General features: G+C 44.8%; 1 protein-coding gene across 1 annotated transcript in view; it reads right to left on the bottom strand.

Annotated features, from left to right (window-relative positions):
• Positions 1 to 17,153, bottom strand: part of LOC121080759 (netrin receptor DCC-like) — a 253,382-nt gene that overhangs the window by 111,025 nt on the left and 125,204 nt on the right. The window contains exons 5-6 of the mRNA XM_040578882.1: positions 15,507 to 15,661; positions 13,815 to 13,935 (exon numbers count right to left, since the gene is read on the bottom strand). Coding sequence (XP_040434816.1) covers positions 13,815 to 13,935; positions 15,507 to 15,661 — 276 coding nt within the window. The remainder of the gene's footprint in view (positions 1 to 13,814; positions 13,936 to 15,506; positions 15,662 to 17,153) is intronic.

Genomic DNA, 17,153 nt, shown 5'->3' with positions numbered 1-17,153 from the left:
CCTGGCAGATGCTGGTCAAAAATTTGCTCTTCATGACATTTAGTGATGGACACCATCAGAAAGGTTGGAGCATCGTGGTCCTCTGCACCCTGAATCCTGCTGCCATACCTACATTAAAAGCCTCCCAGTTCTTGTGGTCCTTCTCTGTATGACCCTCTGATGATTCCCAAGGCTTTCCTCCCTGGTGTAGCTCTGTCCCTTCATGGAAGGGCTCAAAACTGGAGACCAGATGTCACCCCGAACCTTGGCCAATGCTGACCGAAGCAAACAGCAATTCATTCATCTCACCACCTTCTCACACTGCACTTTGGCTTTTCCAGACAAAGCTGTTTTCAGGAGGATTCACTTTAATTTCTAATTTTAGATACATACTATTCTCCAGTCAAATGTAATGGAAATTAACTTTGTTTTTAATGTTTTGTCATCTGATTGAATTGAAAAATGATTGCATTTGATAGCCAGGGTGCAGGCAAATAGTTACGCATCTGAGCTCCAGGTCTGTGGGGAGAGTCTGGGCAGTTCCCACCACTGCTGGTGCACGGGGCAAATCACAGCTGCTGAAGGGAATCTATAGAATTTCACAACGCCCTAATTAAGCCATTAAACTCAGCAGGTTCCATCTGCCTTTACCTTGGTGTGCCAGATAATGTTTTTGGCCCACAGTGATTATTCCCCATAAAAGAGAAAACGGAGTCGCACATCGCCAGCATGGGGGATGCAGGATCAGGCTCTCCGTGCCCTACCCATGCAAACCACGCTGTTAATTGTCCTATTGCTTGTAATAATTACAAAAAGGCAACCACCCCCACTTGATTGTCAGGCTCCTTACCCAATTCCTGTTTCTTCCCAGGGTTAACAGCTGTGACAGACACCTCAAAATTATCTTCCACTCTTCCACACCGCTAGATTCGCAAAATTTCACTTGATTCAACTGAAACCGCCGTCGTAGATGTTTTAACTGACAAGAATCATGAACAGCTGTTGCTACCTGAAGGATAGACACTAACTTTTGGCAGGGAAAATCCTACCAACTGTTTCCGTAATGAAATTGTTAATCTCTCTGAACAGCTCAGAAATCTAACACAGGTAACTTACAAATAACGGGGCAGGAAAAAAACCAACCAAAAACACCAAAGCAAAAACTAAGAGGTAAACAAAGGATATCTAAGATTTATTTTTTTTTTTAAACCAGGATTAAGGGAAGATAAATGTAAGGATATTAGAAGTCTGAATTCCTTGGAAGCAAACTAAGGCATTGCTCTTAACCACAGCTTTGAGTCCTGGAAGGAGATGGACTCCTTACCAGGTGGCCACCATAAACCAGGACCACGGCCACCTAAGGTCAACATGGGTGAGCAAAAATCTATCAGCCTGGAACATTAATGCCCAGAATAGCAGATAGTACAGTAGTTGATTCAGCATTCTTCTGCCACAAGGTGCTCAGGTAGGGAGCAAAGGGTCCCTCTCTGCTCCTGAAGACGGGAAGGACACAACGAGGGGCATCCAGTTTGGTGGAGGAGCCCTTGGGGTGGCCAGCAGCAGGCGAGGGGCCTGGGGGAAGGAGGGGAAACGTTGGGGCAGCCCGTGGAGCTGCTCAGCACCCTTCAGGAACACCACCATGCCCCGGGGTCTGGCTGTTCCTTTATTTCCCAGCATATGCATAAATAGCCAGCGCACCTCTGAGCCATCCCCTGGCTATCAGATTCCTTTGTCGTCGCAGGGGCAAAGCAGTTGTATTCTAAAGACAGTATTTTGAAGATTTTTTCTTAAAGGATCCTGCCCACAGAGATGTCACAAGTTTGAGAGAAACAAAAAGTGTATGGGAAGACTAAGTACGTCCCCTCCTTCCTCCCTATTTTCTCAACAGATGATGCTGCAGAAGGATGGAGAGGACAGAAATACGTGTATTTTTAGTTTGGGACAAAAGGAGAGAGGGGAATAATTCTTTTCCACAGTTTCCCTTTATAAAATACTTCTTTTTTTTTTTCTCATGTCAATCCTGATTTTCTTGTATGTGCTTTAAAGAGCTTTTTGAGCTATCACTTCCCCCCTACACCTTTTTTTAAAGAGATTTTTTTTTTTTTTAATTGAAGAGCTAGATAGACGAAATCCTGGAATTCCAGCACGTCCGTTCGAACCCTTGCTGTGGGTTGAGCAGATCTGCGCTGCTGGGAGGAGAGGGCTCATCCTCACACTGAAGCTGTCCCAGCTCTAAAGTAGCATAAAATAATTAACCCCTCACTGAACAAGAGACCAGGGACGAGGGCAGAACTCTTCAGCAGGGCTTTCGGAAATTCAAGGCCAAAAAACCCTTGTGCTTTTCTTGAACCTAGTCTTCGCTCAAACCAACATTTCTTTCTGTAGACGGGAGCCCCGTGAATATGGAAGGAAACGAACTGGAAACACCTTTCACCCCAAAATCCGCGGCAGGATTAAGACCCCTCTTGTGGGATGACAGGTTCAAATCCCATTAGGTAGAAGGACAGCACTGCCACACACCACACGCGATGGCTGCGGTTGAGATTCTGGGGGAAATATAATGATATAAAAGAATCTGCAGAAAGAAGATGCACGAGTAAGAGAAATCCTTTAAAGTGAATCAAGATAATGCGATCGTTTTTGTTTTGGTTTTTTTTCTTGAATTTCAACAGGCTGAAGGGACAATATCTTAAATATGAAAATAAGGTGTTTGCTAGCAAAGTGTTCACCTGCAATGTCACGCAGCAGAGATGTGCCATCAGCTTGCAGACGCAGCTCAACCAGACCAGCAGGACAACTTCTATCAAATGAAACCCTCGGACCTTTCAAAATGAACATCTACCCTTGCAAGGAAAATTACAGTAGATAGGGAAATTGATCCTCATCTCCACTCTGGTCGTACCAAGTCGTTGACTTCTGCAAATCTCTCTTTGTGGTCCTGCAATTTTAGCTGAAAGCAGACGTGTTTGAGGGAAACGGGACCGTCATATCATCGGCTTTACGGGGCCATGGGTAAGAGAAACCCTCCACTTGGAAGTGTGCCCGGGGCGCAGCGCAGCACTGGCTCCCAGATGTCCACGCCAGGAAAAGTGTCCTTTTTTCCCTGCTGGAGGGGCCAGCACATTTAATTTTGACAGGACAAATTTCAGAGTACATGCTCCAGGACAGTCAGTGGTAACTTTTGATGGCTGCTCACCTTGGCCCTCTATTCCTCAGAGAATCGGGGTGTTTTCTGAACAATAATGGCTCTCACTGTCGCCAGCCACCCTTCCCCAGCCCAATCTTCCACTCCCAGGGAAAGGAACAGTAAGGCGAGGATGCTGCTGAATATAAATAGGAGTAAAGCACATTATAATTACAAATCTGGCTATCCAATGTACAGCTCTAAACCCTGAAATGATAGGCTGACACTGTCATCCCAACCCAGACACCAATTACAATTACATCTAACCAAGGCCACTGAGCCAGACAGGGGAAGGGCTGGATGAAAGATGCACCATCTCAGGGATTCATCTCCGCAACTTCCAAGAAATATTGTTCAGCAAATTATTAGCAAATCACTCGAGCTAAATAATTAATGTTTAAACAAGGGGCACGATATTATTCCCGAATGGTGTGTGGGAGGAATGGGAGAGAAGGAAGGTACTGAGGTGAGGAAGGGGGAGAATATGAGAAGCTTGCTTTTATTCCCCCCACCCTGTCACTCAGATAAGACATTTGCATTCCTAGAATAAACGTGCCTGCTTCCTCCCTTCCGAGCTTGCACAAGGCCTTTTGTGTGTGTGTGTGTGTGTGTGTGTGTGTGATTTCCCCCTGCCACACACACATTTTATTTTTTCCCCCTTATTACTCTCTGATCTGACAGATGTAAACACACAAACAGAGAAAGTCTGAATCCACATCAGAACCAAAAGAAAGGGGGTGGGGCGGGTGGGGTGTACGTGTGGAAATCATCATCTTTGCCCCCAGTCCATGCTCGGCAGTGTCAGAAGGCAGCAGCACTGCTTTGATCTTAACAAGAGACTTGCTACTCTTAAACTCTAAACCGAGCTTGTGCTGCAAAATCAATCTGTGAGCTCATTACATAAATCCATATTAAACTATTTAGTCTATATTTAACACTATAACAAGGATAGTCAGGGTGAATTAAATGGATTTTATTCCAGGTGGCAAAGAGCCAAAGTTTGCCCTTCCTCTTTTAATTATCTCCCAGCTTCATCTTTTGCAATGCTGAAAAATGACTTTTTGCACATAGGAGAGCACACGCAAACACACGTACACAGGGATGGCACAGCTCTCAGTCTTTTATTGTGGGAGCTCTAGGTGCTAATGAAATCAATATATTCTGGTCTTCAGGGTGATATTGGCAGCACATTATTTTTTTTTAATCTCAGGCATGTGCTCCATATGTCCTCCTATACCATTGGCCCCAGGTACGAATAAAAGCCAAATGAATACAATATATAGCTGTTTCCTTAATAGGACCACGTGTCAGTCTCTACACATTTGGGGGTTGTTTTCCCTAAATCTTTCCATCAGGGAGCAAGGATACAAAAGTTAGCATCACTGACAAATATGCCCAAAGACTCATTTGCTCTTTTCCCCATAAACCAAACACGTTCTGCTATTTCTTCCCTTTCTTATCATTGATCAAATGGCAGAGCTCAGCAAATAGGTTCCTGCTGTGAAGGTGACAGGGTAGCGCACTACACAGACAAACCCATCAGTGCTCAGGACTGCAGACAATGCATCCCCTGACCTTATTACTCCTGAACTCTGCTGTGCAACTTCATCCACGCTTCTAAAGGAAACCGTTAACATTTAGGGAAAAAATGAGCACCTGCCACTCAATGACCAAAAAGAGGAGGTAACTTTAAAACAATTAAGCTCTCCCTGGCTTGCGAGGTGACATCAAGTGGAATGAAACACCCAGCTATAGGTGGCCAAAGGAGCAAGGCTAAAAGATCATGAAGCATACAGAGGTGAACAACTCCTGCTCCTAGCCAGCGTCCAGCTATAGAATATATGCACACCTCACACTTTCCAACGTAGTTACGTTAAGGCCACCTTTGATAAACAGCCAAACAATTGAAGGTTTGGGGAAAACCTTTGTCACACCAGCAGTTTAAACACCGGTCCCTCTTCTCTGATGCTTTTCTCCCTATTTCTCCCCCCGATTCCTTCCCTTCAGGTGGTTTAAAAGAAGAAAGGCTAAGCCCACACAGGCTGCTACGTCCAGTAAAGCCCCCTTACAACTTCAACTGTGGAAACTCAGGTCACAGATGTTTCCCTGGGAAGAAGGGCAGAAGGATCTCAGCCTCTGGCCAACCCTCAGAGCCTCCAGAGGACCACAGATGCTCAGGAATGACCATGGCTTCTCTGAAACTTGCTCCGTCACCTCTCCAGACGTGCGGCAAGCCCCGCCATCTGTAGCCTCCCTCCATGCCCATTCCATTTCTTCTTTTCCCGAGTTTGCAAGATCAGCTGTCACTGATGCTCTGTTACTTGAGCGCATGAATACATTGAAGGTCTCTTTTAAAACCTTAATCACCTGGTACCTTCATAACGAAGAAAGAACAAGACGATCACGCCTTCGCAGCCTACTCAAGTAACCTGTACATGCCAAGGCCAAAACCCCAAACCCCCTCCACACATAGACCAATGAACAGTGACTCTTCCCCTTTCAGTGTATGAAATTCACTTACATGGACATACGGCTATATAGACATGCACAGCTTCTTCCGAGCCGTGAGGAGCCCGATGTTCCCAAAGCAGGGAAGAACACAAACCCACTGGCCCCTGGAGAGCAGGAGACCCTGCGCCAGGCGGAGCGGAGGGGGAGCAGATGCACAGCCACCAGGTCTAAGGGGCAGCAGACACCCGCAGCCTCGAGGCTGAGGCTTCCCTGACCTCACCTCCCATTCCAGCTCCTCCAGAACCGGACTTGGCACCTTGTATAGATTTTTCTGTAGCGTTACTTTGCTGTGCAATACGTCGCCTTGCTCTCATGAAAACAGAAAACACTGAGGTTATTTACACCAAACCTAAATGAGCAACTCCTCAATGGCTTTTCAGGAAAACCTGTTTTCTTTGCACTTAAAATTCCTCTACGAAAAATAAAGCTTTCTGGTACAGAAGCCTAGTCATTCACACAGTATTTCCAAACCCCCATATCTCCTTTTCAAGGTTAAAAAAAAAATAACCAAACAAAAAACCACCCCCAAAACCCAAACAACAAACAACCCCCCCCCAAACCAATAAAATACTCATAGTAAAGAGTTCCTATATGAATTCATTATGTTTAGCTATCTGCAATCTCGTACAGGACTAAAAAGTACATCACTTTCCATATTTATAGCAGAGTCATTTCAGTTCTGCTATTCCAAGAAATTAAATTCTAACAGATCGCAAAGTCTTAGAACTAATTGTGCCATTATTCATTCTATCTTGTGATTATTCTGACATTACCATGTAAAGTCATTATACAGTAAGTGATACTTTAATTAACACCACTTAAACCCTAATTGTATTCCGGTTTCCCATGATTATTATTTATCAACATATATCCTTTATTAACGACAAAAAAAATCAGGGTAATGCTGGATTTTAAATGGTTAATAGCATTATAGGAGATTATTACTCTTCTCTGCCGTTCCCCCCCCCCCCCCCCCCCCCCCCCCCCCCCAATCCACCAGCAAGAGGAAAGACATCCTACTTCAGACCAGGAGACATCTCCTGGTCTCACCACACTCACACAACCCCTCTTTTCCCAGACCAAGGCTTCCCTCTTGCTGAATTTCTCCTGGACTGTCTGAAATTTTGCCTCCACTGCACTTTTACTCCGTCAGGGGAAAGCAGAGTGACTCCAGCACGGCAGCTCATCTCCTGAGCTTCACAGGAGACTGTGGTGGTGCAGAAACCCCGCTGCCAAGTTTTTAATTCGTCACAGCTCTTACAGAACAAAGCCACCAATTTTTCAACCATTATTCGAAGACAAGATCAAGCATCTCTAACCGCATCTTTCCAGAACCTGTTGGAATTCAAGATTTCCAGCAACATTCCCTAGATTAACGGAAAGCAGAGCCAGACACGAGCTCATGAACCCAACTCATCCTTTCCTACACCCCATGGCCAGCTGAAAAATATACCTAGCAGATAGCTACCTAAGCTGTGCTGTAAGACCTGCAAAACTGGATGCTCCAAAAACCTTCCAAGAGAATCCCTTTGGAGTGCAACTATCTAGAGGTGCCTTCTAAGCACCTCTGCTGGTTTTAGGGTGGCCCTTCTATACCAACTTTTTTTGAACTTGCAAAACATTCCACTGATTTTGCATTTTTGCATACGCCTGTTATAAATCCCCAGTAAGGCATCATAATATTATAGGAAAGACCACCATAAAAGCATACAAACCAAATTTATTCTTACTATTATCAGGATGATTACTGCTTATGCAGTGCAATAAATATGAACAGCTTACCAGTTGGGCATACCAAAACAAAGACGCTCAATCTCATTTCGACACAAAAAATCCTTGATGCCACGGTTCAGGAGGTTATTCTTCTCCCCATCCCTGGGCATCACATGCTCTTATGGCTTTTTGCTGCCAGTAGTTTCCCCTGCAGCACCAGCAGCGGGGCTCCAGGCAGGGTGACAATAGATATAGCACATTAAATTCCTTCAAGGCCCTGAGCCGCTGGGGCTGTCATCTCGCCTTTGGGAATAAATGATCACCCTGGAGTCCACGGCACTTCATCCTTGGAGCTGCATCCCATGGAAGGTTACACCTCATAACCCTAAGGGATATTTACACCTTTGTGCCACTGCTTGCATTTCAAAGCATCTTAAATACTTGGGGCTGTCTCACAGCTAAGTAGAGTGCAGCTTTTAGAGCACAAACCCAGCGATGGGTTGCACGCCATAGGATATGTCAGGGGAAACCCTCCTGCAGCTACAAGCAGGCTTGGAGGGTGCTGAGGCTGCTTAGATGGTGCTGGAGAACCTCGTGCGATGGAGAGTGATGCCGCAGACCAGGTCCCTGGTCCCTCCCTGGTCACAGCACCCCGGAGCCGTGCACTTTTCTCACCAAGATCTACCTGGCAATGCCCAAACCGGAGGCAGCGAGCAAGCCATCAAGCTCAGTGGGGCAAAGGGTCCCTGGTCCAGGGCAGGAATTTGTCCCCACACACTTTTATTTAGCCAAAGTCCATACAATCAGTGGAACTTGCACCACGTGCTTCAATAAAGCTTCAGGAAATCAATACATTTCCACATCCCAGCAGAACTAACATTTTCTGTGTTCAAGAAAAAAAAAAAAAAAAAAAAAAAAGTAATACATACACAATTCTACTCTAAAATTTATGGGTATGGGTGGGATCTTGAAATAGTCTCTCACTTCTTTCTTCTGCTCTGCCTACGCAGTGAAAAGTGGCTCTGTGAAATTTGCTATTTCTAATTCAGGGCAAAAAGAGCAGGCTGAACAGGGAGCACACTCCAGCTCCCTCCACAAAGGCAGGAACAGCACTGTTAGCACACACATCTGCCCAACCTCCTCCAAAAATTTCCAGTGCAGAGCATTCCTCAGCATTGCTTTTTTACTGGTTTACCAACTGTTAAAACCCCACCCCCCACCCCCTGTTTTTCCTGATATTTGAAAACACGGCTACTATTTCTGACAAATTTTAAGGCTAACCCCATCAGCAAAATTCACATACAGGGTGTGGCTTTCCAACAGACCTGCCAGGGCTACAAATCTGCAGTTTTAATAAAATAATAATAATAAAAAAAAGTTCAGTTTCTTAGCACAGAGATGGATTTTATTTTGTGGTGGGTTTTTTAATGGGAAATTAGAAGTGTTACTACACTATCATTGGAAGTAACAGTAGTAATGGAATTAGTAATTATAAACAATACTAATGAAAATAAAGGGAGGGGAAGTGGTGCCTCACAGAATGTTTTTGTAATAGGGAGAGAGGAAGGGTTTTGAAAATTATTTGAGTCAGCCTCTGCTTCTTCGGCAAAGAAAACTAATTCACAGGTTTCCCAACCCTAGAGTCTTAGACGCAAATGCAAAGTCTTTGCGAAGATCTTGCGCATGCAAAAATGTTAAATCTGCTGGTTGCTAAGCTGAAAATCTGACATGAGCACGAGCTACGCTACTTGTAAGTAGAGGAATTAAAAAGAAAGAAGTACGTGACCAGAATGGCGATGCGAATGGCACAGAAAGCTGAGCTCCGAGTCCACCTGCCCGATGGGGACCAGCCATCGAGGACCGCACCACCCACGAGCTCCAACGCTCTGTACCCATCCCTGCCCTCCCTGCAACAGCCATCCTTGGGCATCCCAAACAGCTGGATATGATCCGTGGGCAGACACGTGATCCTTCCTTCAACTAATCCTGGCGCTGCGTCCCTCCTTGCACGGCAGCACCAGCAGCCCAGGTGCCGGTTCGGTTAGCCATGCCACGCAGGGCATCGTTTTCTTTGTCGCCCTGTTTGCCAAATTAGCTACCACTCGTAACGCCAGGAGCGATGCCTGATTTACAGCACTTTTAGCAGCCTCCGGGAGAGAGCACCTGCCTAAGCCGAAGATTTGTCGAGCAAGGAATTTATTGCAGGAACATCGCTAATAATTATCCTACCTTACACACAGGCTGATTACTACAGGGCTGTCTTTATCTGATCTCTCACCTACTAGAGTAAAACAATCCTTTCACATATCTCGTGAATATCTGAAGGATATTTCTGCAAGAAGCCACTGGCATAAATCAAATAACTGTCTGGGAGCTCTTTATAGGAAGATTTTCCTCTGGGACACTCTCCTCATCCGAAAGTTATGTGTGTCCATCACTCACCACCACGCTGTTCTCTATTCATTTTCTACGTGTGCAAATAACAGGGTTTATACAGTTATAAAAATAAGACAGTCGGCTGAAATCTCTTTCATCTGCTTTTTCTTGCTGAGAATTTCTTTCCCAATCCACGTAACCAGAAGCACACACGGTAAGGCTTTATTCCGGGTACCTGCTCAGTGTGACCACCCGTTCCTACAGATCGCAGGGAGCCCATCGCCCTTTAGCAGAGCCAGGGAGCAGAAGCAGGGGAAGCCAAGCAGTGGAGTGGCCTGAGAAACCCTGAACGTGTGTGTTGGAGATTTAAGGATTTCAGTTCTCCCATCTGGCTCATCTATTGCTTTGTTTTTTACAGAAATAAGAAGCATTTAAAGTTGCTTTTTTTTTTTTTTTTTCCCTTTTCTTTTCTCCCCCGTTATAAAATAGTGAGCAATCTCTTCCTAAGAGGATAACATTATGGTTGGTAATGGGAAAGAAAGAAAAAAGGAGGAGATACAATCCCAAGCACCTTTTCCCCAAAGTCTGCTGGAATCCACAAATGTACTTTGATTTATTGACTACAGCGTGTATTGCAGCCCATCTACCACCACTTACTTATTTTACTCTGAGTCGTAATGCACTAAGTACAATGCCTCTCCAGTCTTAATCTCAGTTTAAAACGACAGAAATTTGGTATTTCTCAGGGAGCTCGTTGGCTTTTTATAGCCTAAGCAACACATACCAAAATAGTTTTGAGCATCCTATAGCCACATCCGAATACTAAAAGTGGAAGCTATTATCTGTGTGAGCTCACAGCCTGTTTGGCTTTCACTTCTCATTTCATTATCATCTAACTCTAATTTAGCACCACAGCCTTTACAAGGGGTATATTTGATCTCAATCTGAGCTCATTTATACTCACTTTAATGCCAACTTACGTGCTGCTACTTCAGGTCCTACAGTTAAAGGTGCTCGGCAGGGGACGTGAATCCACACATCTGTGTAACAATAGGAGCAGGAACACCCAGACGGATTACAGCCCTCTACTCAAATAAAACTTCCACTCCCACCCCCAACACAACATATTTAGCCCATTGGATGGTCCAAATTATTTGTAATAAATAAAAGCAACTACCTCTAATCTTATGAATGACACACACGAAAAAGAAGTGGTTAGTTTTATCCTGATGTAAATTGGGGGTAGAAATCACCATTACGGTAAAATCATTATTAGTTTAATAAAGGGTTGGTTTGACCCCAGCTTGCAGAAAAAGGAAGCTTGGGGAAGCCCTCGACATGTCTCTTTTTATGGCCCTTCTATTAACGGCTCCAGAAAGGGATGATGGCTATTAACGAGTATATTGAAACTTCCCTGGGCTTTCCTCAAAACACCCACACAGCCGGCGTGGGCTCTGGGGGCTCATCGCCTGTCCTGGGAAGGGGGGAGCCCCTACCAGAGCCCAGCTCCCCAGCAAAGCTCACGCTGAGTGTGGCCCAAAGGATCAAAGCAGAGGGGGCTGAGTCCCTCCCGCCATGGCCAGCACCTCCCCCCCCCTCATTTGTATTTAGAGCTGGCTTCTCCACCATCTGTGCAGGCCGGCCCTCCCTTCATCTCCCAGGAATTGGAGTGGCATTGTTTGAAGATCTGATTAAATAGCCAGAAAAAAGTAATCCATCACTTAAAAAGGAAAATGGAAACAGTTTACAATGGTGTCCCGTAGCTCTTTAGGATTTTCTTTTCATTTTCTTCTATTTTAATTTTAATCCAATGCCAAACACAATAAACACCAACACCGAGTGTAAAATTTACTGACAGCATTTCACTTGCAATGACTAGCTGGGAGCAGCAACGAGTTATCACTTTCCCCAGGGATGATCCCAGCACCAGATTAAACCCCGCTGCAGCAGGGGCTGGCCGCCTGCTCCCTTCAGATGTTCATGCAGGTAAATATAATCCAAGTGCACGGACCAAATGTGAGATTCAGCTTAAAAGCAAGCAGAAAGAGAACAAACAAAAAGCTAAAGCAAAACAAGTGCGTCTCCCATAGCGAGATCTGAAGAGGAACAGGCTGGTACTGAGCAGGATGAGGATCCCAGCCAGGATCTCACCAACATGACATGAGATGCGTTTTCTGCCAGTGAGAACCAGTTTGTAAGTGCCTTCTCATTTTTAAATTCGTCCCTAAGGGAAGAAAACTTCATCGTTCCCTCTGGTGACCCCAGGGGGAAATGCCCACCTGGGCAGACGCTGGGCTGCACCGGCTGGAGGGCACGTTTGGAAGCAGGAACCCAAATCAGTATCTGCCCCTCCATCCTGGTACCCAACCACTGACCTCAGGCAGCCGATGGTGCTAAGGAGGGAGCCCAGGCTGCGGGGTCACACTAGCAGGAGGAGGAGAACAATGATGACTCTACAGACATTACACTTCTTCTCTAGTTCCCCCCCCTCCTGACTCTTCTCTGACTGCTTGATGTGGACCAGCACAGTTTCACGGCTGCAAAGTGGGATGAGCACCTAGGGGAGAGGGGCTGAGAGGTGTTTGACAAGTCCCCAGTTGCCACTGGAGTTGCTTTCATGCAGTGGAGGAAGGAGAGAGAGAAGAGAAAGAGACTAGGCTGAAGGAGATGCTGAATCTCAAAGGAGAAGCAATAAGAGGACATGAGCTTTGAAGACAGGCAAAAATCCATGTTCAACCATTCATTTGGGACCAAGACAGAAAACAGAGGGAGAAACCTTAGCCCTGGTCCCATTTCAATCTGCCTTAAGCATCTGCATGGAGAAGGCATCGCAAACTGGGAATCTGTGGCTTTCAGTGGTCCTTCCTCCTCGCTTTTGCCTAAAGGTGGTCTCAGCCACGTGGTACCACCACCTCCCCCAGTACTGCCTGGAATCATGCTGGATAATGGTGCCCATAACGGAGCAGCCCACAGGACTGGACTTACATGGATCTCAGCAAACATCCCTGTTCAGTCTCCAGCCAGAGGCTGATGATGTTTATTTACCAGGAAGGTGGGCCATGGCCATACCTACTTCTCTATTTCCAGATGGCCAGCTTTCTGGCAAAGCTCTTGGTGCTGATGTCACATGGAAATTTTTCAAAGGATTTCCCAAAGAAAATCTACAGTCCAAGCTAACGGCCTGGTTAATTGATCTCAGCCAAGCTGTCTCCAGCAAGTGTTTGTGGGCTACCAAGATTCTGCTCTTCCGAAGCCAAATGGGAGAAGGAACCACGCTCCAGCATGTTCTCTTGTTCTCAGCTTGCTGCCACAATCCCTGAGGAGCAGCAAGTGTAACCTGCAGCCCAGTGCAAGTCACGAATCATCTACAACCCAGAAACTCTGAAAGGCTTTTATCCATGTTTTACATCTCGTCTAGCTTCAGATGAAGACATCTTTCTGTTACTTAAAACCCCATAAAGCTTGAAACACTTACACTGCTGCACAGTGCAGTCCATAAAACTAAACACCTATTAATTTCAGGAGAAAATAAATAAATAAAAATCAATCATCCTTCCAGCACGTAGACACAAACCTTCTCATCTCAACAGTCAGCTGCACTTGATATCCCACTGCCAAAGTCTTCTTTTGCTTTCTCTCTCTGTCTCCTCTTCCCCGAGACAAACGCTCCACAACAATTTAACGCAGAAGTATGTCCGATGGAATTCCCTATTGCTTAGGGACCCCCCCATTCCCCCGCCTCACCCGTCTGTGGTCACCTTCTCGTAGTTCAGCGGCACAAAAGCCAACCGATAGATGGGCAAGGCATCGCCGCCGTCTTTCCGCGTGGGTCTGCTGGGCCTCCAGAGTAATTTCTAGGACAAGGCCAGCATCTGTAATTGCCCCAGCAATCAAAACGCTTCAACCTATCTGGTAGCCTGGCCACGCTCTTAACTACAGCCAGCCAGCTGGAGAAGTAAGAGGGAGTAAAGAAGAGTAGCTGCTCATTTGGGATTTTGATTGTTAATAGCATTAATTACATCTACAATTCTGTATGTCCTTTGCATCTTACCAGGCTCGGGGATGATTAGCTGCGCGCTGGCCTGTGCATTTCCAGCTTCATTTTCAGCTACACACTGATAAAAACCTTCATCTGACTTTACCAAGCCCAGAATCCGTAAGTTGCTGCCACCCTAGAGAGACAGCAAAAGAGAAAGAAAGGAAAAGGGAGAGAATTAATTAAAAAACACCATCCAAAGTGAATGTGGATTAGAAAACTTTCCCAGAGCAGCTAGTTCTGTGAAACATGCTCCTGGTATATAACCTCAGCTCCAGCTCGCACAGCCCCAGCCCTCCGAGGGCTGTAACCATAGGAACAAGCATCCCTCGAGGCCTCATGCTCTCGGCGCTTGGTTTGACGGTGCCTACGGCCCAGGGGTGAACTCCCGTCCCTGCGGGGATCACCCAACCCCCTACTCGAGGCTTAAGCTCCAAATCACAGCCACCGCGCGAGCACTGCTCGGAATTTCGTCCTGCCCCTTTGCTGCAGGGATGGTTTAAAAGCACTTCCAACTTCGGCACCTTTGAACAAACACTGTTCTGAAGGTCAAATCCTCCTTATGGCTCCAGGCCTGGAGATCCTCAAGAAAAGGTCACTCTACACTCACTTCATTTGAAACAGACTTAACTTTTAACTTCTGTTAGCACAAGCAGAAACCATTTCTGTTGGGTTAAAAAAAAATATAAAATAATAAAACCTCAGGGGAGGGTTATGCTCTGGTTGTAACGTACCTTCCATTAACTACTGAGTGAAAGGATTTTCTAACATCTCCACCACACAACCGTGGCAGCCACAGAGCTGCCTTTCCTTTGGATGGCTTCTGGCTGCTTTCTAATAAGCAACAATGTATTAAAAAAAGGCTGAATTAAAAAAAGGCTGAATTTGCTATTCTTTATGGCAGAAGAAATCTATCCTTCATGAAAACCACGTTAGAAAACCCCCTTTTTTGTGATAGGCAATTCAAAGACATGATGATCATCAATATTCTTTGTTACGAGGAGAAAAATCAGAAAGCGCTGAACCCTGCCACATCCCATGGCCTATGGAAATGTTCACAGTGGCCAATGCTGTCGGGGCGGTCCCTGAAGTCTCAGCTCCCTTACAAGTGACACGGCATTCAGGAGAGGCCAGCGAGACCAACCCTTTCAGAAAACACAGCGTAAATTCTTAGCCTATATAATAGTCCCTAATAATGCCTATATAATAGTGGCATTTAAACTATGAGATTGGAGTCCCGGATGGGGATGGGCAGTATGCACGACAACTCTCTTAAAAAAAACAAAAAAAAACCCAAAAAAACCCCCAACAACAACTCTAACCTGTAGCATTTTTAAACCCCTCTGTCCGAGCACTATTTCCTTGGAGAAGCCACCTATTATTTTTGTGCACCAAGGTCAATGGTAAGGAAGTCACTATACATGGCAAACCATGTTATTAGTAGCTACGCGGAGTATAACCTGATGCTTCTTTCTCCCCCAAAAGACCTCGTTCCACCATCACTAAAACCAGGAGACAGTATCAACGTACTTGACCTAACACAAGGAAAGTATCACATTGGGATGTGTTAGGAAGCAGCAGAAATTTTGTTTTCTTTGGGAAGACTGATAAGTTTACAAAGGCAACGACTGCATCAAGTATCAGAACGCATTTCAGAGCTTAGTAAAAAGATAAAAAGGTCTAAATAAGGGAAAGCCAGATAATTACCACTATCTGAAAATAGTCACTGGGAATGACCACTTCTCCATTCTTGATCCACTCCACTGTAGGCACAGGCTTCCCAGCCACGGCACATTCAAACTCAATATCGGTGCTCTCATAGGCATAAAGATTTGCAGGGCGAATTAAAAACCATGGAGGAACTGCAAAAAAGATCGGGCAGGGGGGAAAGAAAAGTGCAATGAGTGGATATAAATCAAGGCTTAGCAAGTAAATCATTTCAATAAGCCTGAAGAATATTAGACGTAAATAGAAAACACATCTGTAATTCAAATTATTCTCTTTAACCCTGAGCCTATTAAAAATTAAATACTAGGGAAAGCATTTATTTTCTAGAAAATACCCTTAAACAGTTGACATTAACTTTTTTTTTGCCAAATGAAAGAATGCAAACCTCAATTTAGAAGACAGGGAAGATTTATGTATAACAAAATACATACATATATATATATATAATTCTCACTAAGTGAATACAGGGGTAATAAAATCACATTCATTTCAGCGGATTAGATGCCAAGTGCATACATAACGAGGTCCTACAAATCCATACAGGGACAAGACAAGTCCAAGAATTTGCAAGTATTTAGAGTAGAGACATTTCCATAGAACCAGAAGGACTTCTGCCTGGGCTTCTGGAAGATGAGGAGATAATCAATAACTAGCAAAACTCTCCTTAGTGATTGGAAGATGAAAAAGGTTGAATTATCTCTGCTGAAAACGAATTCTTATTAAGCCAGCAATTAGCTGTTGCCTTGTATTACTATAATGTATTCACCATTTTTTAGTATGTTATATGATATGCTAATTTAATTTAATTTCATCATTACCGTAATACTAGGATGATGGAAATTAGCAATTTGAGGAAAACTGCTAATAACATCACATTTCTAATGAGCAGCCCTCATTGTACTGGAAAACACATGCGAAGACACCGCAGCCCACGCACATTCCGCCAGCATCCGCAGGGGAAAGGCAGTCTCGGTTTGGAATATCCACAGTCGCCAGGAAGCCAGAATAAAATTCATTTCTAAATCCCATGCATGACTTGTCAATTCAGACAGAAAATCCAATTGTATTTCTGGAGCCATTACTCCCGACATCTGATTATAATATTAAAAAAAAACCAACCCAAACATCACCCTCTAAATTAAAAGAAGGTGAAGATTGCAAAGTAAACTGTACAGAAGCTAAGGAATGTTGGAAGCGGGGCTGCCCTCGCCTCCCTAACTCAGAGCCCAGGTTTGCAAGGATTACAGCACGCTCTTCCATCACACCATCAAATTCTGTTTCTTCGCAGCTCCAGGAGGACCCTGCTCGCCAAAAAGAGCAATTCAGGATTTAATTTCAAGCTTCTTATTTAGTGCTTCATACTTTCTAGTTCTCAAATTTTGTCTTGCAAACAAAACGATTAATTTCCCAGTGTTTGCTGGGGTTTTGTTGGGGGTGTGTTGTTTTTTGGTCCCCTCTGGTTGTTATTTCTACAATACCCAAGTGAGCCACAAATGTTTTTAATCTTGTAGGAGCTGGACACTAAGAGGTGCTAGTAGCCAAGCTACCAGCCAACAGGCAAAAGCACCCCCTCATTTTTCTCCTCTGGCTAGGTATGATTTAGAGCAGCCTCTGTTATGCAGCACT

Source organism: Falco naumanni, chromosome Z (genome assembly GCF_017639655.2).
Source record: "Falco naumanni isolate bFalNau1 chromosome Z, bFalNau1.pat, whole genome shotgun sequence".
Taxonomy (NCBI): Eukaryota; Metazoa; Chordata; class Aves; order Falconiformes; family Falconidae; genus Falco; species Falco naumanni.
Note: the sequence above shows the minus strand (reverse complement) of the source record. Positions and strands in the feature narration are given on the sequence as shown.